Source organism: Canis lupus, chromosome 38 (assembly GCF_003254725.2).
Source record: "Canis lupus dingo isolate Sandy chromosome 38, ASM325472v2, whole genome shotgun sequence".
NCBI classification, from domain to species: domain Eukaryota; kingdom Metazoa; phylum Chordata; class Mammalia; order Carnivora; family Canidae; genus Canis; species Canis lupus.
Genome location: NC_064280.1, coordinates 21,943,928 through 21,971,594, shown reverse-complemented (window position 1 = coordinate 21,971,594; position 27,667 = coordinate 21,943,928). Strand labels below are relative to the sequence as shown.

At 50.3% G+C, this 27,667-nt stretch overlaps 3 protein-coding genes across 16 annotated transcripts; 1 reads left to right on the top strand and 2 right to left on the bottom strand.

The window, feature by feature from the left end:
• Nucleotides 1-206: 206 nt before the first annotated feature.
• PFDN2 (prefoldin subunit 2) lies at nt 207-12,226 on the bottom strand. Its single transcript, XM_025420820.3, has 4 exons — nt 12,086-12,226; nt 1,440-1,528; nt 1,203-1,326; nt 207-504 (listed from the first exon to the last, which is right to left on the bottom strand). Exons 1-4 carry the CDS (start codon nt 12,158-12,160, stop codon nt 328-330), a joined length of 465 nt encoding a protein of 154 aa, XP_025276605.1. The 5' UTR covers nt 12,161-12,226; the 3' UTR covers nt 207-327.
• NIT1 (nitrilase 1) lies at nt 12,184-15,610 on the top strand. Of its 6 annotated transcripts, none has more exons than XM_025420807.3 (7): nt 12,184-12,309; nt 12,903-13,001; nt 13,247-13,501; nt 13,627-13,730; nt 13,941-14,074; nt 14,242-14,367; nt 15,065-15,610. In XM_025420807.3, coding segments are annotated over exons 1-7 (987 nt in total). In that variant the 5' UTR covers nt 12,184-12,307; the 3' UTR covers nt 15,332-15,610. The 6 variants fall into 6 exon arrangements, with proteins under 6 accessions (XP_025276592.1, XP_035567153.1, XP_035567150.1 ...); XM_035711260.2 differs by lacking the exon at nt 12,184-12,309 and adding an exon at nt 12,355-12,427; XM_035711257.2 differs by lacking the exon at nt 12,184-12,309 and adding an exon at nt 12,457-12,477.
• A 277-nt stretch (nt 15,611-15,887) lies between these two features.
• On the bottom strand, nt 15,888-27,140 carry DEDD (death effector domain containing). 9 transcript variants are annotated; one of them, XM_025420812.3, is made up of 6 exons: nt 27,014-27,140; nt 25,277-25,309; nt 19,334-19,728; nt 19,035-19,142; nt 17,821-17,967; nt 15,888-17,065 (listed from the first exon to the last, which is right to left on the bottom strand). In XM_025420812.3, the coding sequence occupies exons 3-6, from the start codon at nt 19,662-19,664 to the stop codon at nt 16,689-16,691; spliced, it is 963 nt and encodes a 320-aa protein (XP_025276597.1). In that variant the 5' UTR covers nt 19,665-19,728; nt 25,277-25,309; nt 27,014-27,140; the 3' UTR covers nt 15,888-16,688. The 9 variants fall into 9 exon arrangements, with proteins under 9 accessions (XP_025276597.1, XP_025276603.1, XP_035567156.1 ...); XM_025420818.3 differs by having other exon boundaries at nt 19,340-19,728; XM_035711263.2 differs by lacking the exon at nt 27,014-27,140 and adding an exon at nt 26,855-26,985 and having other exon boundaries at nt 19,340-19,728.
• Between the last annotated feature and the right edge of the window lie 527 nt (nt 27,141-27,667).

The following is a 27,667-nucleotide window of genomic DNA, read 5'->3' as shown; positions in this document are numbered from 1 at the left end:
ATTTGTTTGTGATTCTTTTTTGGGGGAGGGCAGTAAACAAGTAGACACATCTTTATTTGCAAGGGGAAGGATAAAATATGGGACCTCCTCTGATACTGTGAGCCATTAGCCTGATGGAACCAAGCCCCACAAGTCATAGGCTTTTCCATGCCTCATGCAGATCCCGCCCCTCATATTGGGAGAAAGCTTCAGGCTAGAGCTAAGCATTCTGACCAAAACATTTAATTAACAAAAAATATTACAATAGCAGAGAAAATAATAATAATAACAATAAAGAGAAATTAGAAGTGGGAGTCAGGGTAGAAAAAAATGCAAACACCTTGGTTCCTAGGAGACCAACACTCCAGCTGAGCTGGACTTAGCCCCAGCCCCTTCTGAGTTCTCCTTGGCTGCTGGCTTCTCATCTTCCCCCATGAGACGAATGTTGTGCTTTTCCCGGAATTCATTTAATTCTCTTCCTTTTGCCTGAAGCTGCTGTGTAAGGGTCTCAATGATCTTCTGTATCTAGAGGCCAAGCGACAGGGATTATATGAGGATTTCAGGACTCCCTTCCCCTACCTGGTATAGACTATGGCTGGAGGATGTGAAGGAGGGATGATACCTTTAGCCTCACCAAGTATTGATAGTGGAGTCCAAAGACTAAAAGTATGCCTTTCTCAAATACAATGATTTATGAACTACAATGTACACAAGAATCACTTGGGCTGTTTGTTTTTAAAATGCCACTCCATGGGCAGCTGGCACAGTTGGTAGAACATGCAACTCTTGGTTTCGGGGTTGTGGGTTCAAGCCCCACGTAGGGCACAGAGATTACTTAAAAGAAAAAAAAAAAAAAAAAAGGCCACTCTATAGGCCTTACCTCTAACTGTTCTGAATCAGTGGGTCCAGGAAACTGCATTTTAAATCAGTTCTCCAGGTGACCTGGATGCAAGTACCCATGGACCACACTGTGAGACACACTGCTCTCACTGCCGCCTCTCCCCCAAATCAGCCAGGCCACAGAGCGCAGGGAAAAAGGCGGACAGCCAGCAGCCTCTCCTGTCAGAGGAGTTCGACTTACTAAAGCATAAAAAGCATGGCTAACGGGCCTTTCATGCGGTCTTCGCCATGGGTTCCCACCCACTTGCTTATACCACGTTCCCTAAATCCTGGCCCCCCCTCCCCTTTGCTCCCAAAGCTTCTACTGGAGGACTCCTGCTCACCTGCTCCTTGTTGTTCTCCAGGGCAGGCAGCACCTCTTTGACAGTCCGCTCCACCAGCACGCCCCCAACCATTCGGTAGCACCTGCGGGCCTCATCGACCTCCTTCAAGGTGTCAATCACCAGGCTGCGGCACGGGGACAAGGCAGATCTGAGAATGCGGCCCCTCTCTGCTGCAGCCTTCCCTTACAAATGGCCTCTCCAACTTTCCTACTGACCGGTGCTCCCCGACCTCCTCACCTGTGCTCATTCAACTCCATCTCCAGCTCAGCTGCTTTGGATGCCAGACCCCGCTGCTCCTGCCGAAGACGGTTGAAGCCAGCGATAACCTTGGAAGATGAGAGTTAAGTGAGAGAGGAGACAGTGGACATGGCTGAGGCTCAAAAAACAACACAGGATGGCAAGCTCTGGATACCTACCTTGGAACAGGAGTAGGTCCAAGTCTGTAATTTCTACCTGTAGTCTGTCTGAAATTCCATTCACTAAACACTTACCGAGAGCCTATTCTGTGGGGGAACTTAACCAGTCCTTCTCGCAGCTTCTGTGTGGTGACGAATAGGCATTTATAATACAGGATGGGTGGGGAGCTCCTGGAGCACCTGCAGAGGAGCTCAGACTTGCAGGTAAAGAAGGCTCTAGGAAAAGGCTTTGTAGGGAGTACTCTCGTTTGGCTCTACCCAGCATTCCTCCCACAGGGGAACTGCCTTCCTTAGCTCAGGGGGTGCTTGTGGGGCTACTATTCACAGGACCCTTGCTCCCTGACCACAGGGGCAGTCCACAGGGGCAGTGACCTATTCTGCACCAGAGTGTCTGTTCAGGAACTGACTCTGGGGTAGAGACAAACAGGTACAGAAGACAGCTGGAGTGAAGACAACTAGATGTCCTATAGAGATGATCCTCCATCCCTCTCTTGAAACCCTCAAAGCTGCCCTAGTTCTTGAACTTTTTATTTTTATTGTTTTTATTTTTTATTTTTTATTTTTTATTTTATTTTTTTAATTTTTATTTATTTATGATAGTCACAGAGAGAGAGAGAGGCAGAGACACAGGCAGAGGGAGAAGCAGGCTCCATGCACCGGGAGCCCGACATGGGATTCGATCCCGGGTCTCCAGGATCGCGCCCTGGGCCAAAGGCAGGGGCCAAACCGCTGCGCCACCCAGGGATCCCTTTATTTTTTATTTTTAAAGATTTTATTTATTTATTCATGATAGTCACACAGAGAGAGACAGAGAGGCAGAGACACAGGCAGAGGGAGAAGCAGGCTCCATGCTGGGAGCCCGATGTGGGATTCGATCCCGGGTCTCCAGGATCGCGCCCCGGGCCAAAGGCAGGCGCCAAACCGCTGCGCCACCCAGGGATCCCAACTTTTTTTTTTTAAATAAACATTTTATTTATTCATGAAAGACAGAGACAGAGAGGGGCAGAGACACAGGCAGAGGGAGAAGCAGGCTCCATGCAGGGAGCCAATGTGGGACTCAATCCCCGGACCCCAGGATCACACCCTGAGCCAAAGGCAGACACTCAACCGCTGAGCCACCCAGGCGTCCCCCCCACCCCAAGTTCTTGAACTTGGTGTGACCCAGTTCTTGAACCTTTCTTTTCATTGTGTTCAATTCTCTGAACTGCCCACTATCCTTCCAGAACACTACTTAAAAAGAAACAAAAAAAAGTTGGCTGGAGTCTGTTTCTGTAGCCTAGAAACCCTAACATAGGCTTGCAGAGAGACACTGCCTTAACTGGAGCCTGAAGATGAGAAACCGGGGGAGGAAGGGGTGCAAGAGAAGTGTGAGAAATGGGATCCCCGGGTGGCTCAGCAGTGGAGCGTCGGCCTTCGGCTCAGGGCGTGACCCCGAGGTCCCGGGATAAAGTCCCATGTCAGGCTCCCTACATGGAATCTGTTTCTCCCTCTGCCTGTCTCTCTCTCTCACGAATAAATAAATATTTTTTTTTTAAAAGGGGGGGATCCCTGGGTGGCTCAGCGGTTTAGGGCCTGCCTTTGGCCCAGGGCGCGATTCTGGAGTCCTGGGATCGAGTCTCGAATTGGGCTCCCAGCATGGAGCCTGCTTCTTCTTCCTCCTGTGTTTCTGCCTTTCTCTATGTCTATCATGAATGAATGAATGAATGAATGAATGAATCTTAAAAAAAAAAAAGAGAGAAGAAAAAAAGCAGTGTGAGAAGTAATATATGTAAAGGCCCAGAGGAATGATTACTACCAGCTCCCTGTTTCCTGGAAACAGAGCAGGGAATCCAAACAGTGTGCAAAGCAGACGGTACTAACAGCGCGGCCACCATGACTTTTAGTACAGGGCCCCAATGACCGGGTTCAGAAGGAAGTATCAGATGAAAAGTAGAAAATGTAATGAGGAAAGAAAATCATGGGGGTGGATGGGATACAGAAAAAGACGAAATAAAAACCGGGGGCCTGCAAAGACCAGGTTTCAGGCTTTGTCTCTGCCACATACTGGCCCTGTGGCCTCGGACACTGAATCTGAACCCTACGGTTCTCGACCCTGGCTACTGTCAGAATCCCAGGGGAGCATGAAGAGGGACACCTCAGAACAACTACACAATCACTGGGTGAGTCCCAGGCCTCGGTGTATCTTTTTAAAAGATTTATTTAGGGGATCCCTGGGTGGCTCAGTGGTTTAGCGCCTGCCTTTGGCCCAGGGCGTGATCCTGGAGTCCTGGGATCGAGTCCCGCATCGGGCTCCTGGCATGGAGCCTGCTTCTCCCTCCTCCTGTGTCTCTGCCTCTCTCTCTCTCTATGTCTATCATAAATAAATAAATCTTTTAAAAATAAATAAATAAAAGATTTATTTATTTATTTTTAGAGAAAGAGAGTGCCCTGAGCAAGGGGAAGGGGCACAGGGAGAGAAAGGATCCCATGTAGACTCGCACTGAGTACAGGAGCCAGGGTTCAATCTCATGGCCCTGAGCCCAAATCAAGAGTGGGATGGGTGGAACTCTTAACCTACTGAGCCACCCAGACGTCCCAGGCCTCGGTATTTTTAAAAGCTCTCCACCATAATTCTAAGTGCAACCAGAATGGAGCCCCCGGCGTGACTCCCTGCGAGCCTTACTTGCCTGACCTGTGAAATGCACATGGTACCTCCTTAGAGAGCCGCTGGATGACGTGACCCAGTTAGTGGGAAAGGGCTTTGTAAGCAGTCAGGTATGGTAACTACTACCTCGGCCTTCTCTCCAGACCCAGTGGCCGCCTGGCCGCTCCTGATCAGCCGAGCACTGAGCCCACCCGCTCAACTCCTGCCCACTCACTCCTGTTCACACCATGTCCAGCATCACCACCTCTAATGACCAACCACCTCATGTTTACTAGGATCTTTCATCTCCAGCTCTCTCTGCAAGGCTCATCTACAGCTAGTGAGCTACTAATGGCTAACCCGTCCCACCACTACATCCCTTCTACTGCTCAAAAAGCCAATGAATAGGACTGACCAGCACCCTGTCACTCCAGCGGCAGGCACGCTGCCTTCTCCCAACCACCATCCTTCCATCTTGGTCCACTTCATCCACTTGTTCCAAAAATGCCTTGGAAATCTGTTCTTCCTTTGCCTCCATTGCCTATACCAAACTATTCCATTTATAGTTAGCTTCTTCTCCACTGTCAACGTGTGACAGATCAAAATCATTTAAGAAAATCTTAACCAGATTCTAGATGCTCTCCTAGCACCCAAATAACCCACTCCTCTGGATGTGTGCGGTTAAATACACCAATGAAATCAGCTTAAGAGTCTAAAATTTCTGGGATGCCTGGGTGGCTCAGCGGTAGAGCATCTGCCTTTGGCTCAGGGCGTGATCCTGAGCTCCCCACAGAGAGCCTGCTTCTCCCTCTACCTGTGTCTCTGCCTCTCTGTCTCTCACGAATAAATAAAATCTTAAAAAAAAAAAAAGTAAGTTGGTAAGTATAGAACTCTTTACATCCTCATGATTGGCACATACAGACAATTTTATACAGGACATGGTTTTCTTTTTCTCCCCACCCCCCCAGGTTTACTGAGATACAACTGACATATAACATTGTATAAGTTTAAGATATACAACATTATGACTTGATATATGCACATACTGTGAAATTGCTACCAAAATAAAGTTTGTTAACACATCCCATATGTTAACCCCTTCTACGTGCTCACATATAAATGCTTATCAGATGTTCAACCATTGAGCCACCCAAGTGTCCCAAATAAAATCCTTAAAGAAAAAAACAGGGCAAAGTATTTCCGTATGATTTATTTTCCTGTTTTTCTCCCCCGCCCCCTTTTTTTTTAAATTCATGAGAGACACAGAGAGAGAGAGAGGCAGAGACACAGGCAGAGGGAGAAGCAGGCTTCATGCAGGGAGCCCAACGTGGGACTTGATCCCGGGTCTCCAGGATCACACCCTGGGCCAAAGTCAGGCGCTAAACTGCTGAGCCACCCAAGGATTCCCTTTCCTTCCTTTTTGTTTAATTCATATAGTGTTGATAACTTCAAGAAAAACCCATCGTCATTACCTTTACCTCCAAAACGTCCTTTGGTCTTCTTACCTACATGATGTTTACTCTTACTGGGCTCAGTGAAGAATAGAATAGGTCAAGAATTATGACTGGATGCATCTGGAAAAGTGTTCGGGGTGTCACTCACTAAATATCTTCTTTTCAGTTTAGTGCCCTTTTCCTGAAAAACACACTCAACTATCAAGAAAATGTCTTTGACCAGGGTGCCTGGGTGACTCAGGTCATGATTTCAGGGTCCTTAAGCCCAGAGTCATCAGGGTCCCTGCTCAACTGGGGATCTGCTTCTCCCTCTCCCTCTGCCCTTCCCTCTGCTTGTGTGCACTCATGCTCTCTCTCTCAAATAAATAAAATCTTAAAAAGAAAGAAAAGAGGGCAGTCCTGGTAGCTCAGTGGTTTAGCACTGCCTCCAGCCCAGGGCCTGATCCTGGAGACCCGGGATTGAGTCCCACATCAGGCTCCCTGAATGGAGCCTACTTCTCCCTCTGCCTGTGTCTCTCTCTGCCTCTCTCTGTGTCTCTCATGAATAAATAAATAAAATCAGAAAGAAGAAAGAAAGAAAGAAAGAAAGAAAGAAAGAAAGAAAGAAGAAAGAAAGAAGAGAAAAAGAGAAAGAAAGAAAGAAAGAAAGAAAGAAAGAAAGAAAGAAAGAAAGAAAGAAAGAAAGAAAAGGAAAAGGAAAAGAAAACAATCCTTGACCTTACTACTCCAACAAATAACGGTTCCCAGCCCTTCTCTTCATCTTTTAGGACTGGTCTGTACTCACTGCCTTTACTTCCACTGTAGGAGATTTAGCAATCTCTCTGCTTCTACCCACTAAAAACCATAACAGACCCAACTTTTAACAACTAAAAATGTCTCCAGGCATTGCCAAATTTCTCTTGGGGTGAAATCAAGCAGGTAGAGAACCACTGCCTCAGGGTAACAATGAGAACTAAAATGATGGAACGTGTCCAGTGCCCAACACAAGGTTGGTTCTCTACTCTCTTTTAACTTCCTGGACCCTTTGGTCCATTGATTTTCCTACCTCCCCGCACCCCCCCTTTTTATTTTATTTTATTTTATTTATTTAATCTTTTTTTTTTTTTTTTTAAGGATTTTATTTATTTATTCATGATAGACACACACTGAGAGGCAGAGACACAGGCAGAGGGAGAAGCAGGCTCCATGCAGGGAGCCCAATGTGAGACTCGATCCTGGGACCCCAGGATCACGCCCTGGGCCGCAGGCAGGTGTTAAACTGCTGAGCCACCCAGGGATCCCCTCACCTCACCTTTTTAAAGATTTTATTTATTTATTCATAATAAACAGAGAGACAGACAGGCAGGCAGGCAGGCAGAGAGACAGGCAGAGGGAGAAGGCTTCCTGCAAGGAGCCCGATGTGGGACTCGATCCTAGATCCCAGGATCACGCCCTGAGCCACCCAGGCATCCCCTCCTACCTCCCTTAACACTCCTTTCCTCTTTCTGAAGTTCTTCCTCTCATCTCTACAATGGAGAGGATCTAAGGATCTAAGATTCTTTTCATAGTACTTCTCCCTTTATCACTCATACTATTTCAACTGGTATTCTTAGCTACTTCTATGGCTTCCACAATTGCCTTAGTCTACTGCCTGCAAACCCAGGCCTTCTCAGAATTCTAGATCTATACTTCCAAGTTAGAGGAAGGAGCGCTGAAGTCAGGCAGAAATGGCTTAACAGTCTAACCATCAGCGACGTACCGCTTTTTTGAATTTGTTTCTTCAGATAATGTGTCTCCTAGGATGTTTGAAGATCAGTGAGTTATATCAAGAACTTAGGACAATATCTAGCAAATAACAGATTGTCAATAAATAGTAGATATTAGTACAGAACATTTCCATCCTTTAAAACAATATTAATTGGGGATCCCTGGGTGGCGCAGCGGTTTGGCGCCTGCCTTTGGCCCAGGGCGCGATCCTGGAGACCCGGGATCGAATCCCACATCGGGCTCCCGGTGCATGGAGCCTGCTTCTCCCTCTGCCTGTGTCTCTGCGCCTCTCTCTCTCTCTGTGACTATCATAAATAAATAAAAATTAAAAAAAAAATTAAAACAATATTAATTAATTAATTAATTTATTTATTTATGTGAAACACAGAGAGAGAGAGGCAGAGGGAGAATCAGGTTCCATGCAGAAGCCCGATGTGGGACTTGATCCCGGGACTCTGGATCACACCCTAAGCCAAAGGCAGATGCTCAACAGCTGAGCCACCCAGGCGTCCCAGAACATTTCCACTTAACTGTCCTATAGATACCTAAAACTCAGGTCATTTGAAGCTGAACTGATCTTTTATCCCGTTTTAAACTGTTCCTTTTCTTGTCGTCTCCCCTATTTCTGCTAAGGACACCACTCTAACTCCTGAGGTAGGAAACCCTCGTTTCATCTCTGAACACACCCTTATCCCAACAACTGCCAAACTTATCACACCATTTCTGCAATTTTTCTTAGGCTCGCTGACATCACCTAGTCCAAGACTTCGTTACATCTGGAAGAGTCTTCTAAATTATCTCCCTATTTTTGGACTCTCCAAATTCATCCTATACACTACTGGTAATTTAATTTTCCTAACACTTGGATGACATATAAAAATGTTCATGACATATTAGGTGTAAAATGTAGATTACAAAATGGTATATACCGCATAAAACTAATATTATAAAGTATGTAAATATGTAATGAAGATATGTCCTCCCTTTCCAGCTATACACACATACAAAACATAGGTTGGGGGGGGGAACCCTCCTTTGGAGTATATCAAAGGATATATTCCAAAGTGGTAATAGCCTGGGTGGCTCAGTGGTTGAGGGCCTGCTTTTGGCTCAGGGCGTGACTCCCCAAAACCTGGGATCAAGTCCCACATCAGGCTCCTTATAGGGAGCCTGCTTCTCCCTCTGCCTGTGTCTCTGCCTCTCTGTGTGTGTGTCTCATGAATAAAATCCTTAACAACAAAAATAAAGTGGCAATAATAGTTATCTTTGGATACTAGGATCACGAGTAATTTATTTGTTATTTTGTACTTTTTCCTGTGTTTTCTACATTTCCACAATGAACATGTCTTATTTTATGTAACAGAAAAATAACAAGAGCATGCCATATATTTTTCTGTGGCTTCCTCACTGCTTACATTAAAAAGTTCCAAATTCTTTGCCATGCAAAGACTCAACTTGCTTTTAAGCACCACATCTTTCTTATACTTCATGATTTAGCTAAACTGACCAGTCACTGCACTTCCTGTCAGACTGTGCTTTCCCTAGCTCTCTTCTTATCCTATTCCCTATATTCTATTTGCATTACCACCTGTTCAAATCTATCCAATCCTTCAGGCTCATCTCAAATATCCCTAATATGATCGTGGTATAAATGGAAAAATATGTCTGATTCTCAAATCACTCACTCAATTAAAAGCCCTGCTCTTCCAGTTACTAACCTTGGATAAGCTAACTGAAGTCTCTGAAACTCAAATATCCTTACCTATAAAGGGAGGACAATATAATCTACTCCAAAGAGCAGTAATTAAATAACAGAAAATAAAACAAGTGCCTAGTACAATGTGTTGCTTCCTTCCATCTTGTTTATAAGGGACATATATAGCTCACATTTGCAGATATGATAAATCACATATATTTTTTAAAAATTTAGGGGACACCTGGGTGGCTCAGCAGTTGAGTGCCTCCCTTCTGCCCAGGGTGTCATCCCAGGGTCCTGGGATTGAGTCCCACATCAGTCTCCCTGCATGGAGCCTGCTTCTCCCTCTGCCTGTGTCTCTGCCTCTCTCTCTCTCTCTCTCTCTCTCTGTGTCTCTCATGAATAAGTAAATAAAAATTTAAAAAACATTTTAAGTAAGCTCTAGGCCCAACATGAGGCTTGAACTCACAACCCAAAGATCAAAAATCACATGCTCTATGTACTGAGCCAGCCAGGTGCCCCAATAAATCTTACATTTTTTATCCAGTGTTCTCTCTGAAACACAAAGGCCATAGAATGTTAAGCAAGAACAGCCTCAGAACTCAATTATCACAACTGCTCACTTTCTTTGGAGGGCTTCTTCTCTTTCTCCATAACCCCTTAAATATTGGTTCCATCCTTGTTCTGCTGCTTCTTTTTTCAACTTTCTGCACAAACCCTAGATGATTTTGCCCATTACCATGACTTTTTTTTTTTTTTTAAGATTTTATTTATTTATTCATAGACATAGAGAGAGAGAGGCAGAGACACAGGCAGAGGGAGAAGCAGGCTCCATGCAGGGAGCCCGATGTGGGACTCGATCCCGGGTCTCCAGGATCACACCCCAGGCTGCAGGCAGCGCCAAACTGCTGCGCCACCGGGGCTACCCCCATTACCATGACTTTATCAGCCTTCCATAAGCTTATAGTTCTCTGACTCAAATGTAATTCAAAATTTATAAATCAAACCAACTATTAAATACCTCTACTTGAATGTCCTACAAGAAATCCAAACTCAAAACCCCAAGAGAAACATATTCCCCACCCCCCTAGACATTTCCTATCTTCCTACATTGCCTATGAACAAGCATCCATCAAAGACATAAATCTGAGAAACATTCTAGTTTCCTCTCTATCCCGTTTTCTTCACATTGAAGTCTTGCAGTCCACCCCATACTTTAAGCCCACCTGCATCCCCAACAGGCCAGAAAGGTTCATGCCTCACTGCTTTTAAGGACATTAGTCTCTGCCTAGGAAATTCTCCACTTCCTTCTTTTTTTTTTTTTTTTAAGATTTTATTTATTTATTCACGAGAGAGACAGAGAGAGGCAGAGACACAGGCAGAGGGAGAAGCAGGCTCCATGCAGGGAGCCCGACGTGGGACTCAATCCCGGGTCTCCAGGATCACACCCTGGGCTGGAGGCAAATGCCAAACCGCTGAGCCATCCAGGGGTCCCTCCGCTTCTTTCTTTGCTTGACTAACTTCTCTCATCCTTTAGAACTGAAGGATTATCTCTCCCAGAAAAACAAACACTATACTCATTACTGTGCAAAACACTTTGCATGCATTTCTTGTCTAATAATAATCAAAACAGTGATGAAGTATGAACTGCCAAATTTTTACAAGGTGAGAGAGGGAACTCATGGGAGGTCATCTACACATAATAAATAGCAGAACCGTGATTCTAAAACAGATCCGCCAACCCTAGGGCACTTCTTATGCTCTTAGCCACCCCTCAGAAAGTATTAGGTTCCTTCTCCTTTTCCTCCCACCACAACACACGGGTCGGGGGGCAGAAACTATCGTTCCCCCCCCCCAAAGTCCTGCAGCACTGGGCAGCCCGGGGGGGGCTCAGCTGTTTAGCCCCTGCCTTCAGCCCAGGGCCTGATCCTGGAGACCCGGGATGGAGTCCTGCGTTGGGCTCCCTGCATGGAGCCTGCTTCTCCCTCTGCCTGTGTCTGTATGAATAAATAAATAAAATATTTTTTAAAAATCCCACAGCACTTTATACCTGTTAGGACACTCATCTTCGGCCTTATGTTAGCACTTAGTAGGTCTTATTTCACTGTGAGCTCTTTGATGGCGTGGGCCAACTTGAAAAATCTTTATGGAGACACCTTTGCCTGCGGTGACTATTCGACAAATAACTGACAAGCGAGCGAGCCTGCAGCGAGAAGAGCTGTTGTCTTAGGTTTTCCCTTCTGTCGCGGGGATTTCTTGCCACCCAGACTACACACTAGCCCCGCCATTAGCAAACCAGGGCTCCCCGCGCGCCACAAAAGGCTCTCCGGGTTGTTTATCACACGTCTCCCGCTGCTGAGACACTGGGGGAGATGCAAACTCGGGTTACAACACGGTTTCTGGTCGCTCAGGAAATCCAATCTAATAACGACGTGCGGGTCAAAATAGTATGGGACAGCGGACTGCTGGGGCATGCGAGTCACGTGGCTCTGCAGAGTGAGGGCGACGGTCAGCGTGGTGCCGGGGTCACCGAACAGGCCACATGGCCAGCCCGCCGGCTCATCCCCGGGGATTCGTGCCGAGCCGCCGGGCCCGGCCTATCCTGCGGGAGGGTGCGGGGAGGTAGGCAGAGCCACGCCCGCCCCCCGCCCCTCCCCCTCCCTCTCCTCCCTTCCCTCCTCTCCCCTCCCTCCCCTCCCCTCCCCTCCCGCCGGGCTCGGGCCCCGGGCCGGCTCACCCTGCACCCCGGGGGGGGCGTGGCCTTCACCGACCAACCCTCCCGCGCTCTCCCCCGGACCCGGCCAGCTTCTCCGAGGACCCTCCCCTCTCGGGGCGGCCCCGCCACGCCGGGACGCGCGCGGGGCCTGCCCCAGCCAGCGGCGCCGCCCGCTCCTCGCACCGACTCGGGCCCGGCCCGGCTGCCCTCCTTCGCGCCCTCCGCTCCTCACCTGCTCTGCCGACACCGCCCCTTTCCCCGCGCCGCCGCCGCTGCTCTTGCCGGCGCGACCGCTGCTCTCCGCCATCTTCGCCGCCCGCTGCGCTTCCGGCCTGCGCGGCCCCGCCCCCGTGCGTCACATCCGGCCTGGAGGTTGCCGCCCCCTGGCCCCGGGGCCGCCGCTTCCAGGCCGCTCCTCCGGTCGGACGCTGCCGACGGTTTCGGCTCTATCCTCATGTAGGACCCAGCGGTGCACTCCGCTGCGGGGCTTTAACCCGTGCAAGGGAGCCGCTGCGCCTGGGAGAGGCGGAGAGGCCGGGTTGACCGGAGCGTGGGGGCGCGGGCTGGGATGTGTGTGGGTGCCGGTGCCCTTTGCCCCCCACGGGGTGGGAGGGGCGAGGGACGGTGAGCTTCCCCTCGGAGATCGGGGTAAGGGGGCATCCGCTGAGCAGTGCCGCCGTGCAGGTGCCCAGTGAAGGGGAGAGGCTGGGGAGAGCAGGGAGGTTTCTTGGGGATGCCTTTTGAACCGCGGGTATGTTCCCCCGGGCGGGCAGGTGGGGGCGGGGGCGGGGTGGGGGTGGGGGGGCTTCAATCTAATACGAGCCCACTGGAGCCGAGACAGGTGCCGAGCAAAGCCCCTTCCTCTGTCTTCCCACTTTATGAGTCTTCCTGTAGCCCATAATTACTCCCAGTAAGACTTGGTGGGGAGGGGGGCTGTTTCTCTGCGAGGGCCCTGCTTCAGCCTCCCAGTATGAAGAGAGGAGTCAGAGAATCCTGGAAATGTGCTGCTTGAGCGCGGGAGTGGTGTCCTGATTTCTCACCTTCCTCAGGCTGGGCTTCATCATCAGGCCTCCTCACCAGCTCCTGCCCCTTCTCTTGTGTCCTGGACTCCGGATACCTCGACTCTCAGTACTTTGTGCACAGCCCAGGTAACCTGTTTTGCTCTGTCCTTGGCGCCTGACACTTAATAGATGTTCAGTAAATGTCTGTGATGTGCATAGATGGTGGGATACACTGGGGTGCCAACCATCACAGAACATTTCATCAGTGGGGAGCCCTGAAAAGCAGAAACCAAAGGGCAGCGCAGCCCTCCTGCTCCCCCACTTAAGACTCTGATTGTTAAATTTGCATTTCCCCATTCTGGAAGTCTGAGCCCTGCCCGTGCCATTCACAGTCCCAGAGCCATGGCTATCTCCTCTTCTTCCTGGGAACTGCCGCTGGTGGCTGTGTGCCAGGTAACATCAACACCAGACAAGCAGGAGAACTTTAAAACATGCGCCGAGCTTGTTCGAGAGGCTGCCAGACTGGGTGCTTGCCTGGCTTTCCTGCCTGAGGCATTTGACTTCATTGCAAGGGACCCTGCAGAGACACTACGCCTGTCTGAGCCACTGGGTGGGAACCTTTTGGGAGAATATACCCAGCTTGCCAGGTATCAGGGAAAGGGGGAGGGAAAGGTAGCTTCCTTGTTGGGCAGTGTCCCCGAATTGCCAGATAGGAGGGTCAAACATTGAGAAGCATTGTCAGTGTTGCCCCTTCTACCCTGCCTTCCTCCAGGGAATGTGGACTCTGGCTGTCCTTGGGTGGTTTCCATGAGCGAGGCCAAGACTGGGAGCAGACTCAGAAAATCTACAATTGCCATGTGCTTCTAAACAACGAGGGTGAGACCTGATAGCTCTTTAGCCACATCTTCCCAGGCTCTTCTACCTAAACTTGCATTCTCCAGAATTCTCAACTTGGTTTCCTTGGTTGAGTTTTAGGGGTATTTGTACTTCTGAGCCTAGGTTATAAATAGTCTTGGTGGGAGGAGAGGAACTAAGTTGGGCTCCTAGCGCACCAGCACTGAGCGTTCCTTCTCCCTCTTACTACAGGGTCAGTAGTGGCCACTTACAGGAAGACCCATCTGTGTGACGTGGAGATTCCTGGGCAGGGGCCTATGCGTGAGAGCAACTCTACCATTCCTGGGCCCAGTCTTGAGTCTCCTGTCAGCACACCAGCAGGCAAGGTGGGAGTTGTGAAAGGATGAGGTGGGGAAGAGGAACAGGAGGGAGAAGAGAAATACTTTGAAGTGATAGTAGAGGATGGAAAGAAAGTCCTAAGGAAACGTAGGCAGTGGGTATGACTGAATGCTGTGAACAACAGGACAGGGCTATTAGGCTGTTTTCATTCCAGATTGGTCTAGCTATCTGCTATGATATGCGGTTTCCTGAACTCTCTCTGGCATTGGCTCAGGCTGGAGCAGAAATACTCACCTACCCTTCAGCTTTTGGATCTGTTACAGGCCCAGCCCACTGGGAGGTAAGAGGACACCTCTTCAAAACATAAGGGCCTTCAGGGCACCTGGGTGGCACTAGTTGGTTCAGCATCCGAGTCTTGGTTTCCGCTCAGGTCAGGGTTGTGGGATCGAGCCTTTTGTCAGGCTCTGCACTCAGCTCTGTGCTCAGCACAGAGTCGGCTTGGGACTCTCTCTCCTCCTCCCTCTGCCCCTCCCACTTGTGCTCTCTCCCCTCAAATAAATCAATCTTTAAAAAAACATACAGGGCAGCCCCAGTGGCGCAGCGGTTTGGCCCCGCCTGCAGCCTGGGGTGTGATCCTGGAGACCTGGGATCGAGTCCCACATCGGGCTCCCTGCATGGAGCCTGCTTCTCCCTGTGTCTCTGCCTCTCTTTCTGTGTCTATGAATAAATAAATAAAATCTTTAAAAAATAAATAAAAATAAAAAAACACAAATATATGGGCCTTCTCTTAACTTTGTTCTCTCGTGGCCCTACCAGCTGAAGGATTTTCTTCCTCTCCACCTACTGGGAAAACTCATTCCCTAGGTTGTTGCCTCTCGTTATGTTAAAGAATAATTTACATAGTGAATCATTCCCAGGCAATGATCAGATTGGCCCGTAATGTCCATCACCCATAATTTCCCACTAGATGCTACCCGCCACCCATAATTTCCCACTAGATGCTACCCGCTTAAGTGAATACACATCTCATTCCCCAGGTGTTGCTGCGGGCCCGTGCCATTGAAACCCAGTGCTACGTAGTGGCGGCAGCACAGTGTGGACGCCACCACGAGAAGAGAGCAAGTTATGGCCACAGCATGGTGGTGGATCCCTGGGGAACAGTGGTGGCCCGCTGCTCTGAAGGACCAGGCCTCTGCCTTGCCCGAATTGACCTCAATTATCTGCGGCAGTTACGCCAACACCTGCCTGTGTTCCAGCACCGCAGGCCTGACCTCTATGGCAATCTGGGCCACCCATTGTCTTAAGACTTTGACTTCTGGAAGTTGAGACTCCCACTGTGAGCTGGTGTGGCTGTGACTTGAAGGCAGGACCCAGGCGCGGCTCCCCTCACTGGGAGAACCTTGACTCTCTCGAATGAACACAGGCTCAGCTTCTTGGGAAAGAAGAAGCTTTCACCTGAGCTCAGATTTCAGTTTCAGAAAGGTGGAATTTTATATAGTCACTGTTTATTTCATGAAAACTGACGTTATGCTGAGGGCTGAGCAGCACTGGCATTGAAAAAAATATAACCATCATAAAGTCTGTGTCTGGACATCTCCTTTGGGAGCTGAAAGGGGAGGTGGTGGTGTACCAGCTAGACTAGGCTCCAGTTGTAGGCCTCCTGGCTCATTCAACATGCCTCCCTACCCAAATAAAAGTGCAACACTCAGTGCATGTCCCAGCCCCATGCTCGGAAGCTTGGGAGTGGGAGTGGGGCAGAGAATGGGGAAGGAAAGAGCAGATAGGAGGTGATACTGAATGACTTCACATTCACCTGTGATGCCCTTTGCCCAAGCCAGAAGAAAGCAAAGGGGAAAGGGCTGCAGGGTACATGATTTATTTTCACTTGAACATGGAAGGGAAGTCTCACACTCCCCCTTCCCCTTCTCAGGGGGAGTGTATCTTAATCAGCACCCCCTTCTCCATCCACCCTGCTGGGAGGAGCGACTCAGCTGACCCAGTCCTCTTACCGTCCTCCCTTGAAGAGGGTTTGGCAAAGGGGACAAAGGACGGAGCCACACCAGGCAGAGGTCTGAAGCCCTGGAATGGAGGGAATGAGGCAGAGAGGAGCAGCACCAGAGGCCAGGAGAGAGCGGAAAGGGCCACAGCTTCTTTGTTTTTTAAAAATTATATAATTTGGGAGAGGGTGGTGATTAATTTCCAAAATACACTTCAGAGTCCCACCTTCCACACAGCTCCCTTACTCACAGCCCTTTGGTTTTTCAGACAAAACTGAAGAGCCCTCGTAAAGCCAGAAGTACGGATAACCCCCGCAATGCACCCGGAAGCAGTGTTCACTTGCATCCCTTAACAAAGACTACATCCCGCAGCCTTTGCTTCTCCCTCTACATCTGTCTTACGGCTCGGTGGCAAGGTGGCTGTGGAGACACACATTAGGAGGGTCCATGGAAAAGGGAAACGGGGGAGGCCCAGGCACGTGGGTGCAGGGAGGGGTGGGGAACACCACTTCCATTTTCCTTTGTCTTTTCCTTTAAAAAAAAAAAAAAAAAAAAAAAGGCAGGGGTGTGATTGGTCGGAAGGGCAGAGAACAAACCCCAGAACAGTATGTAAGCTCCAGAGGTGGGCGGTGGGAACAGTCCCCCGAGAGGTGAGGGGGAAAGGTCAGGGCAGTGCCTGCAGCATCAAGTTCCTCAGGAGTTTCTGCCGGCCCAGCTCGTAGTCCTCCTCGTCCACGTTCACCAGCAGCTTGATGGCTTCGTGGCCCACAGCCTGCTTGAGGGAGTCTGTGATAAAGACGCCTTTAAGCGCCTCTAGTAGAGAGCCGTTGATGTAGTCGCGCCAGAATGCGTCGAGGTAGGTGAGCTCAGAGAACTTGATGTCACAGATGATGGAGCCCAGGTCCCGAGACTTGAGGATGGTGTTGGCCTGGTTAAAGCGCTCAAACTGGCGCTCGAGTGGGTCCTGCTTGTTAGAGAAGACGTTGCCTTGCAGAGCGGTCTCATGCTGGCAGTACTCAGCCCGAACCCGCAGTCTGATGTCTGTGGCGAAGAGAGACACGCACAAGTGGTTGCAGTGAGGGGAGTGCAGACAACCCACGCTTGAAAGGTGGGAATGAACAGCTGGGTAGCTGAAGTTGGGAGCATCACCTGCCAGCTTTGCTACCTCTCCCCCAGGACTAGTTCTTTTCTATGTAGTTCTGAAATCCTTGCCTGAATGCAAGTTTCCCTGAAATGGGCCAAGCCCAGGTCAGATGACCGCCACCCCTCATGAGCAGCACCCTACTTCTAGGAGGTATTTTCCTTTTTTTTTTTTTTTTTTTTTAAGATTTTATTCATTTATTCATGAGAGACAGAGAGAGAGGCAGAGACACAGGCAGAGGGAGAAGCAGGCCCCATGCAGGGAGCCCGACGTGGGACTCAACCTCAGGTCTCCAGGATCACGCCCCGGGCTGAAGGCGGTGCTAAACCTCTGAGCCACCTGGGCTGCCCCGAGGAGGTATTTTCCTAATAAACAGGCATACAAGTTCATTTTAGTACCCATCATACTTGATTCACCCTACAATAAGGATGTTGTAACAGCATCCCTTTGATCTTATATTAACTAGAAAGAGTTGAAAGATACTCTGCTGCAAAGACAGAAATTCTCTCCCCAGAGACTAAACCATTCAATCCCACCAAGTCATTCAACCATTTGACAGGAGCCTTGCCCTAAAGAGCATAAACTCCCCGGCATCTCAACAGTTCTGTCTCCCCCTCAGGCCCACTCCACCTCTAGAACCCTTCAGCTTCCTCACCACATGTCTGCTTTTCCTTGGGGTCTGGTGTTACTGACTTCCGGCGTTTTCGTTGGCTCCCAAGTGTGGCTCTCCCTCGAGCTGGCCGCTTGCTACACATCTGAGGGCCCGAAGTGGGGCAGCACACCACAGGATAGTGGGGAGGCACTGACCAGAGCGTAAAAGGGGAAAAAAACATAGGGTAAAAGCAGAAACACAAACCCTTCCCTTGGAATGAGAAAGGAATCATTTAGACTTAGCGCTAAAAGCTTTATCAATAACCTGAAAAGAGGATAAAACAAGGGGACAATTACAGGACCCAGGTGAAGCGTTAACACCTCGCCTGATTTTTATGGGGCTAGATATTGGGGGGGGGGCGGCAGTGAGAGATACAGTGTCCTTTCATTCAGGCTGGCAAAGCTGGGAAAATGATGGGTTTGGTGTCTATTTTTTTAAGCATTATCTATTTATTTGAGAGGAAAACACGTGTATGCATAGGGAGGAAGGAGAGAGAAAATCTCCAGCAGACTCCCCTTGGAGCAAGGAGCCCAAGACATGGCTCAATCCCATGACCCCAAGATCATGACCTGAGCTGAAATCGAGAAACACGCAACTGACTGAGCCACCCAGGTGCACCCCCCAATGCCTTTGAAAGATTTATTAGAGAGAAGGGAGAGAGACCACATGCAGGAGCACATGAGAGTGGGGCAGAGGCAGAGGGAGAGAGAATCCCAAGCAGACTCTATGCTGAGCACAGAGCTCAATGCAGGACTCAACCTCAGGACCCTGAGACCACACCCTGAGGCAAAACCAAGAGTCGACACTCAACCGACTCTTGGCACACCTGCACTCCCTTTTTTAAAATTTTTTTTAATTTTTTATTTCTTTAAATATATTTTTTAAATTTTTATTTATTTATGATAGTCACACACACAGAGAGAGAGAGAGGCAGAGACACAGGCAGAAGGAGAAGCAGGCTCCATTCACCGGGAGCCCGACGTGGGATTTGATCCCGGGTCTCCAGGATCGCGCCCTGGGCCAAAGGCAGGCGCCAAACCGCTGCGCCACCCAGGGAACCCTCCCTTTTTTTTTTTAAAGTCAACTCTATGCCCAACACGGGGCTCAAACTCACAACCCTGAGATCAAGAGCCACATGCTCTAGCGACTAAGCCAGCCAGGTGCCTCTGATATTTTCTCTTGATTACGAACATTAGGTGGAATTAGTATCTTCTTACCTGTTTTGGGGGGTTGTGGAGGCCTCGGTTCTGGATCGCTGAGGGCTCTGGGGGTCACATAGCGAATTGACGTCTCCTCCAGATACTTGTCTACAAGATCAGGGCACACTATAGGAGGGGAGGGAATCATTCAGGAAAAGATACACTCCTCCCTTCTAATCCAACCCTCCAATAGGCCTCCTAACTTGTCCTAGGTAGCCCCTAGGGTCAACGCCTCCTCCCACTTGGACTCCTATGCTGCTCAATCCTGGCCTCCCACAACTCTTCCCGGATTCCAGTGTCCCCAGCCCCCAATGCACCCTCACCAGCCCGCCTCCTCTTGAGGGTGACGTAGGGCAGCAGGTCATGACGAGTGATGATGCGCAGCAGCTGCAGCACCTGGCGAAAGTTACTCTCATCACAGCGGCCCTGGCGCTCCAACGCCAATAAGAAGTCACGTCCATTTCGGATGAGGCCACGCTCATGGTCATCAATGACGTCGACAAAGAGGAAAGAAAGAACGCGCACATCCCTGTGTGTCAGGTGGGTGCCCACGATGTCAAACATGCGGTGCAGGCTGTACAGCCCGTGCTCCTGCTCACCATGCTCTTCTGGCCACACCTGGCTTGCCCGCCGCTTTAGGCCCGCCATGCTGGGGGCTCAGGTGCGCAATGCCTTCCAGAATCCCTGCTCAGCAGCTGCAATCCCCACTATACTGTAAGGGGCAAGGAAAGAACCTATGAGCTACTCAACGGCAATCTCAACCTGGTCTCAATCACTCTTCTATCTCCAGTGCCTGACAGTGCCTGGTACAGAATTGTGCTTAGTGTTTATTAACTTTTAAAAAGTGTTCATTGAAAAATAAAGCCTACAGTGCTCCACATCCAACAGATGTTGTCCTAAGTCCAGACCCTACTAGAGAAATACACTTTCCCTAAGTGAGAATGTTCTATGCAATTTCAGTGCTGCATACTGGGCAGGAGGTGCTGTTAGAGATTACCTCGATTGTTCCCCTGCCCCCAAAATACTGCTTCTGGTCCCCTGTGCTCTCCCTCCCACCTCCCCAACCAGCTCACCTCTTAAATGTAGGCAAAACTGAGAAGTAGAGAATTCATTCTTAACTAACACGGAAGCTACAACAGATGAACTTACAGACGGTATGGAAACTGAACAATCTTTAGGGTGAGAACTAGTTTCAGTGCTGCCTGTGACACTACCAAGCCAGGTAGCTGTGGGCCTTAAGCGAGTTACCTCACAACAAAGCCTCACTGCCACCCATCTACAAAACACCAATGAAAGAAACTACTCTTCAGACATGTTAAGGATCCAATTAGAAACTATGTGCGAGGGATCCCTGGGTGGCGCAGCGGTTTGGCGCCTGCCTTTGGCCCAGGGCACGATCCTGGAGACCCGGGATCGAATCCCACGTCGGGCTACTGGTGCGTGGAGCCTGCTTCTCCCTCTGCCTGTGTCTCTGCCTCTCTCTCTCTCTCTGTAACTATCATAAAAAAAAAAAAAAAAAAAAAAAAAGAAACTATGTGCGAGATTGTTGTGTCAACAGTCATGAAAGAAGATTTCAAAGAGATTAGCATCCTTGACCAATCCAGACCAACCCCCCACAATCCTATCCTCATTTTTCCTACAATCCATCCAAGTTCAGAAGCATAACTGCGAAGGTTAATAATACTAACCAAAACTCCTGGATTTAAATTACCAAACATTACTAAACCCCTACATTGAGCATTCTCTTCCTCCTCTGGCAGAAGTACCCCCTTGATGTTCACATGCCATTTGGATACACCCTCTTCTTTCATCTTGGTTATTTCTCCATCCCTCCACAACGATTGACAGCAGCCTAATGTTCATTCTATAATTTGGCATTTGATTCCTATAGTTCCCCCATCAAGCTGGGTAACATTAATGACCAGCCAGTAACCAAGCCTCAAGTCCATGGGCTTCCAGGTCCATGCTGGTCAGATAGTGCTGGCCAATACTACCCAACCCCTGACCACGGCTCCAACGTCGTGATTCATTATAAAGTCCTGCCAAAGCTACTTCTAAACGTTTTCAATCTCCTCACCTTTCTGCTGCCACCACCCCGGTTCAGGTCCCAATAATCTCTCACCTGGACTACAGTAACACCCTCTGTAGGGACTCTCCTTATCACCAATCTTAACCCACCTAAGTCCATTCCCCCCATTCAGCTGAACGAGCTACCTACAATGCACAACTGACCTCATCACTCTTCCGCTTAAGATCTACCTACATCCCCCTCCTTACCTGTAAGAACACTGCAAACTTCTTACACAACACACCAAACGTTCTGCAGGCAATTCCTTTCTCTTTCTCCGGGCTACTCCTTTTGCCTGAGTGCTCCTCTCCCTTCTCTGTCCCAAATGTGCCCCATCAGCACCCTTTTTCAGATGGCTAACTCCTACTCATCCTTTAAAAGTCAACTCAGATACCATCTTCAAATTCATGCTCCACACCTCCGTGCTGGGATAAGTAGTCCTCTTTCCTCTTCTGTGCTCCTACAGAACATCATGCATATTTCCTTTAAACTCCTTATCAAAGTGTACTAAAATTATCTGTGTATTTATTATCCTATTAGATCTTAAGCAACTCCTGTAGACGGACTAAGTCATATTCATCTTTACATCTCCAGTGCCTAGCAATGGAGAAAGCCTGGCACATAGTACTCATAACTTACTGAACTTGGTATCCAGGACATCATCACAAGCCATACTCATACAAGTCCACTGAGAGAACTTCATTAAAAACAGATACAACCTAACTACATGTATACATTCTAAATAGCCGCAGCCTCCCCTACACTATGCAGAACTACCCATCCCACAGTACCCTACTCAGCAATAAGATAGGTTGTCCTGTTTATTTTATACACCAAGAAACTAAGGCTAAGTTAAAGAATAAAATGATAAGCTGCTTCAAAAGAGCCAAGCTGATGGGCTCTCAGAAAATGAGAGCAAGTAGGACCTGGTCCCCCCTCTTCCTCAACAATCCTAAAACAGAAGCAGACTCCTTCCCTTAAGAAAAGGGCGGGTTCACCCTGGAATCACTTAGCTCCATATCATGGGTTCTCATATGTGGATAAGAAATATAGCTTACATCCACTTAGGACAGCCCAGATGCCACACCCCCTCCCACTCCAGCATGGGAAACAGCTGGGAAAATAGCTACCCAATGACAGGCTGGTTTTCTCTGCCTCTTCCTCTCATTTCACCTGTTGTAGGTACAAATGGGGGTGGGGGGCAGGGGTAGTGGGGGGAACTAACGGAAAGTAACTCCTTGTTCATACCAAGCAACAGGAGAAAACTGAGCCTCCTTAGACTTCTCCTTGTTCCCTATCCCACCTGTTCCTTTTGGCCAGCTGTTGATTATGAGGATCCCAGAAAAAGCAGATGGGCAGGTTTCACATTCAACCAAACCAAAGAGCAGGTTGCTAGAGAGCTCCCGAATCTATGTGTCCTGATTATAAAGCCCCGGAAATGAAAGAATATTGTCCCCTACATACCTTCCCACTGGAAAATGAAGCAGAATACAGGAAAGGACTATGGTCCTAACTATGTATCAATGGATGCAATTCTATAATAGGCCTCAGTCCTCTGAGGGTTAACTCCCCAGATATGAGAGAAAAAAACAGCCACCTTTAAGTCCTAGATCCCACACTGGATCATTCAAAGTGCCAGGAATTATCATAGCTTCTAGGTCAGTGGTTCTCAACCCGGGAGGATGCTTCCAGAACCCCAAGGGACACCTGGCAATGTCTGGAGACATTTTAGACTATTATGACTGGAGGGGGCAAGGGCCGTGCTACTGGCATGCAGTGAGTAGAGGCCACGGATGCTTCTAAACATCTTCTAAAGCACAGGTCAGCCCCCACAACAAAGAATTTCGCAGCCCAGAATGTCAATAATGCAGGGTGCCCGGCTGGCTCAGTCAGTTAAGCGCTTGCCTTTGGCTCAGGTCACGCTACAGGGTCCTGGATCGAGCCCCACATCAGTCTCCCTGTTCAGCGGGGAGCCTGCTTCTCCTTCTCCCTCTGCTCCTCCCCACTCTTGTGAGCGCTAGCACGCACTCTCTCTCAAATAAATAAATAAAACCTTTTTAAAAAAAACACCAGTAATGCTGAGTATGAGAAACCCTATTGTAGATGGATCATGACGAAGGGTCAAAAGAATCGAGACAGCATGTCACTTTCTACCTACATCTAGAGAAGGAAGCCACTGGGTCCTTCCGACCCAAACCCATCAAACAATGTTCCAGAAGAAAAGCCAGTCAGACATAGACTTACTTCACTCCTAAGTTCACCGAGCACTAAAGAGTTCCATCCCACTCCAACCCTGGCTTCTCTATCACCTGCTGTTGCCATTCAGGTGAGCAATAAGTGGTGGGACTACCCTCTCCTCTGCCCCATCCTGGGAGGTCCAGTGTGACCCAGTTCAATCTGGATCTCTGTAAAGATAAAAGAAATGCCATCCCCTGCAAGACAAACAAAAAGGATCCTGCACTTAACCCTCACAGCCAACTTTAAAGTCCTGAAACTAAACCAGTTGCAGACCCTTCCTTGTTCGACTGCTGATGAGACATTCCACTTACTCAATGAAGCAAAATGTAGAAGTCGTCTAAGTTTCCCAAGGCCATGTCCTTGAGAGAAATGTTGGGAGGCTGACACGCAGGCTAATAGGCAACCCCCCCACCCACTTACTTATCGTCTAGGATGGTGGGTTCACTCACTTAGCAATATAGATGGGGTTCCAAGAATCTATCTACCTTTAGCATTAAAAGAACACAGCCAACCTCCTCTAAAACCAAAATATATTCAGCTTTCTGTGGCAGTGAAGCTTGGGGACGCAGCTTAAAATATACAGAGATCCTAGATGAAAGATAATCAGGGTAGTAAGGAGAACATACCCACTCTAAACAGATTAAAAAGAACTCCTGAGTCCTGAAATATTGCCAGACACCAAGAGACAAACAAAACAGTCCAAAGAGTCCCGATCCTGTTGGCTGGTTTGGGTCCATTTGAGAACCTAACAAGAACAACCCCCACCCACCCCATTACAGTTTCCCAAGAATAATTTCTCCTCCTGAGAATAATTCTTTATTCCAAGGAACTGCTGCATTTCCTGGAGTTGTAGTTTTTTGTTTGTTTTCTTTATGGAGGTCCAAACCAGCCAAGTGCCAACAGACAGACTAGAAGTATCTACAGAACTGCCTACCAGGTTTCTACTTCCAAGCAAAGTCTAGTCTCATCCCAACCACAGGAAAGACATTTGTATTTTTGGGGGTACTCGACTCTCTCGGAAGCCCATAAAGTCTTGTGTAAGAAATACAAAAAGAAGGGCACCTGGGTGGCTCAATCAGTTAAGTGTCTGCCTTTGGCTCATGTCATGACCTCAGGGCCCTGGGATCCAGCCACTCAGTTGGGCTCCCTGCTCACAGGGAAACTGCTTCTCCCCTCCTCCTTGCTTGTGCTCTCTCTTGCTATCTCTCTCTCTAATAATTAAAATCTAAAAAAAAAAAAAAAAAAGAAACACAAAAAGAATGATCTCTTGAAGACCAAAGTCTAGTTTCATCCCAACAGGGATAACATCTATATTTTCACAAAACCAGAAGTATTTGACTCTCTCCAAAGCCCTTAGGGAGGAAAGTCATGTGGAAGAATTAAAAAAAAAAAAAAAGTGATGTCGTGAAACTTGTAATGAAAAAGACATGGAAAAGCTTCAAGACTGAGAGAACGTAAAGGGCTTTCTTGCTGGTGGGACAGGAAAAATGTAATCAAATATCTGGAAGTCAGAATGATATGTTTTCCAAAGGAACATTCTAGGATCCCTGAACAACTAGAAGAAAGAGTAAGCTAGGGGAAAAGCCTTCCCATGGAAGGAACCTCAGGCCCGCCAAGGGTAACATTAGAAGTTGTACTAGAGTACAATGTTCCGAATGTTAAACAATGTTTCTCTCAGAGCTGACCAAGACGACTACATAATAACAAACCAAAGCTGAGGGCTTGCCCCAAAACACCTAATTTGGGCTCTCCTTTCCTTCCTCCCAATCTCCAGTTACCCAGGAAGACAGTGAGGGCAATAGGCTTTATTCACTCAGCTGGGTAGGTGAAAACTCATTTTCCCTGGCGTCTAACCCACACTGGGCTCAACCCCAACACGTTTCTCATGCCATTCCCATTCCCTTCCATTGTTCAAGAACAATAAAAAAAAAAAAAAAAAAAGTTCCAGACTTACCTTTGCAAGAAACTTAACTTCCCAGGTCTCTTCCTAGCACAAGGTTGGAAGCCAGCAGCAAAACAAAAACAAATTGGGGGAAGGGGGAGGGGGGGAAGAGTCAATTTTCAAGATTTATTTTGCAACAGCAAAGGCCCAAAAGAGTTAGTCTCAATTACAAAACTACAGACACACCTAAAGCCATTTTCATTAAAATGATCCACTCCGAGCTACCAAGCAGAGTCCCCAGGTTTCCCACCTCTCCTACTGACCAGTTCACAGAACCATCCCAACTCCCAAGGACCTCCAGCCTCCATGGCTCAAGGCAACTTGCCGGATATTCAACAACAACTTGCGGGGTGGGGGGGGAAAACCCAATTATCCCCTGATACCTTCTCACCTGACTCCTCAATACCTTCGGAGACCCATTTCGTTACAACGTTAACACTGACTTCCGACTTTAGGAAGAACTGGGGGTGGGGGAATGGTTACCCCCAAACAGGGCACTTCCCATCAGTTCACTCATCAGACCAGAGCTCTCCTCCCAGTTCTGTCTTCCGCCCTGCCCCTTAGCGCAGAGCGGGAACGACGCACCCACCGGGGCGCATCCCCTCCAACATCTCCGTCCCACCGGGGGTGAGTCCTGACCCCTCCCTCGCAGCCCTAACGCGGCGCCGGGAAGGTCTGGGAGCTGAAGCGCTCACTTAATTATCCAGGCTGCCTGGGTGCCCTCCTGCTTTGCGCTCCCTTTCCCGGACCTCCGGGCACGCACACCGCACCTGGGCACAGCGGGGTCCGACTCGGCACGGCGGTCGCCCCACACCCCACACTGCTAATCGCTAGGCTAACTGGGGAAGTCCTTTCCCTCCTTCTACACTTCGGCGGCGGTGACACTGGCTTCCCCGGCTCCCCTTCTTTCCGGCGACCGAGGGAAACCAGGGAGCGGGGTGAGCCGGGGGCGCCTCCGGAGAGCGAATCCAGGTGAACCCTCACCCTCACCCTCACCCGGCGCTCCAAGCCGCCCGCTCCTGCCCTGCCCACCCCGTTGGAGGCCGGAGGCCTGGCGATCAGGGCTGGCGGCGAGGGATGCAGCCTCCCAACTCCGCTCCGTCGGCCTCCCCGGGGAGGGGGGGCAGGGACGGCCCCAGCCTGCGCGCCCCGGGCGGCCGCGCGGTCCTCCCCCCAGCCCGCTCCCCGTCCTCCCAAACTTTCCTCCGGGTCTCTCACTTTCCCCATTACCCGTCACGCCGCCGCGCTCTCCTGCTCCACCCCAGGGCTCCCCTAGGCCCTTCCCCCTCCCACCTCCAATTCGGCACTTCCCAAACCCCCCCCCGAACGTCGGAAGTCTCTCCTCCCCCTCCCCGCGTGCCCCCGCCCCCCGCGCCCCCGCGCCCCGCGCCCCGCGCCCGCCGCCCTCGCCCCTGCGGGCTCGCAGCCCCGCAGCCCCGCAGCCCCGCGCCCACCTCGGCGGCGCCGGCACCCCCGGCCCGGCCCTCGTTGCCGCCCCTCCCCGCGCCCGCCCGCCCGCCCGCCTCGCCCCTGCCGCTCCCGCAGTTGCCACCTCCCCCGCACGCCCCCTCGGCCGCTCCCCTCCCCCACCTCGCAGCGTCCCGTCACCTCCCTCTCTCGAGGTGCTCGCGCTGGACGTCGCCGCCGCCTCCCCCTTCAATTTCCTTCCCCGAGCCCTCCGCGGCCCCGCCCGGCCCCGCCCCGTCCCGCTCGCCTCCCCCTCCCCACTCCGCCGCCCCGCCGCCTCACTCTCGGCTCAGGCTCGGCGCCGCCATGTTGGATCCATCCGCGCCGCCCTCCCGGCCCGTCGCGCGCCGCCGCATCCGGGCTCCGGCCGCCGCCGCCGCCGCCGCCGCCGCCGCCGCCGCCGCGGGCGTGGGGGAGGGGGCGGCCTCGTCCTGAGCAGCGCCTCCCGGAACCTGGCCGGTTAGCGGCGGCTTCGAGGCCATAGCGAGGCATGAGCCGGGGTGGCCATGCTGGGTGAGGGCAGCCTGGCAGCGGCATGAGCCGGGGCGTGGATAGCTTCACTTGGGGACGCGACGCTAGAGGCTGGCAGCCATCTTGCTTTGGGGCAAGCGGGCGCCGCCGGTTCTTCCCGGCGGGGGCGGCGGCGGTGGCGGCTCGGGGGCCGCGGGGGGAGGGAGTGAGGGTGGCGGTCTCGGGTGCGGGAGCACTGGGGGCGCCAGAGCTGGCTGCCGTCGGCCTCGACACCCATCGAGAGACTGGGACTAGCGGCCATGACTCATGAGGGCGGAATATTGCCAGGGTCGCGCCGCCCGGCGAACTCCGGGGAAGGTTCACGGAGGTCGGGCTTTGACCTTTGCCCCGAGCTTCCGGTCAACCCGGACGTGCCGTAAACCGCGGTCGGGGCGGAAAGCGCTGCCCGGGGGCTCCTCGGCTTTC

What these genes read in the sequence shown, in the direction of transcription:
- PFDN2 (XM_025420820.3), bottom strand. Translation starts at nt 12,160, where the DNA reads ATGGCGGAGAGCAGCGGTCGCGCCGGCAAGAGCAGCGGCGGCGGCGCG. An exon ending in GGGCGGTGTCGGCAGAGCAG is followed by an intron (nt 1,529 to 12,085) that starts GTGAGGAGCGGA and finishes TCATCTTCCAAG; the next exon opens with GTTATCGCTGGCTTCAACCG. An exon ending in TGGAGAACAACAAGGAGCAG is followed by an intron (nt 505 to 1,202) that starts GTGAGCAGGAGT and finishes CTTGGCCTCTAG; the next exon opens with ATACAGAAGATCATTGAGAC.
- NIT1 (XM_025420807.3), top strand. An exon ending in GAATATACCCAGCTTGCCAG is followed by an intron (nt 13,502 to 13,626) that starts GTATCAGGGAAA and finishes GCCTTCCTCCAG; the next exon opens with GGAATGTGGACTCTGGCTGT. An exon ending in TGTGCTTCTAAACAACGAGG is followed by an intron (nt 13,731 to 13,940) that starts GTGAGACCTGAT and finishes CTCTTACTACAG; the next exon opens with GGTCAGTAGTGGCCACTTAC.
- DEDD (XM_025420812.3), bottom strand. Translation starts at nt 19,664, where the DNA reads ATGGCGGGCCTAAAGCGGCGGGCAAGCCAGGTGTGGCCAGAAGAGCAT. An exon ending in GAGGAGGCGGGCTGGTGAGG is followed by an intron (nt 19,143 to 19,333) that starts GTGCATTGGGGG and finishes CCCCTCCTATAG; the next exon opens with TGTGCCCTGATCTTGTAGAC. An exon ending in CAAGGAAAAGCAGACATGTG is followed by an intron (nt 17,066 to 17,820) that starts GTGAGGAAGCTG and finishes TCTTCGCCACAG; the next exon opens with ACATCAGACTGCGGGTTCGG.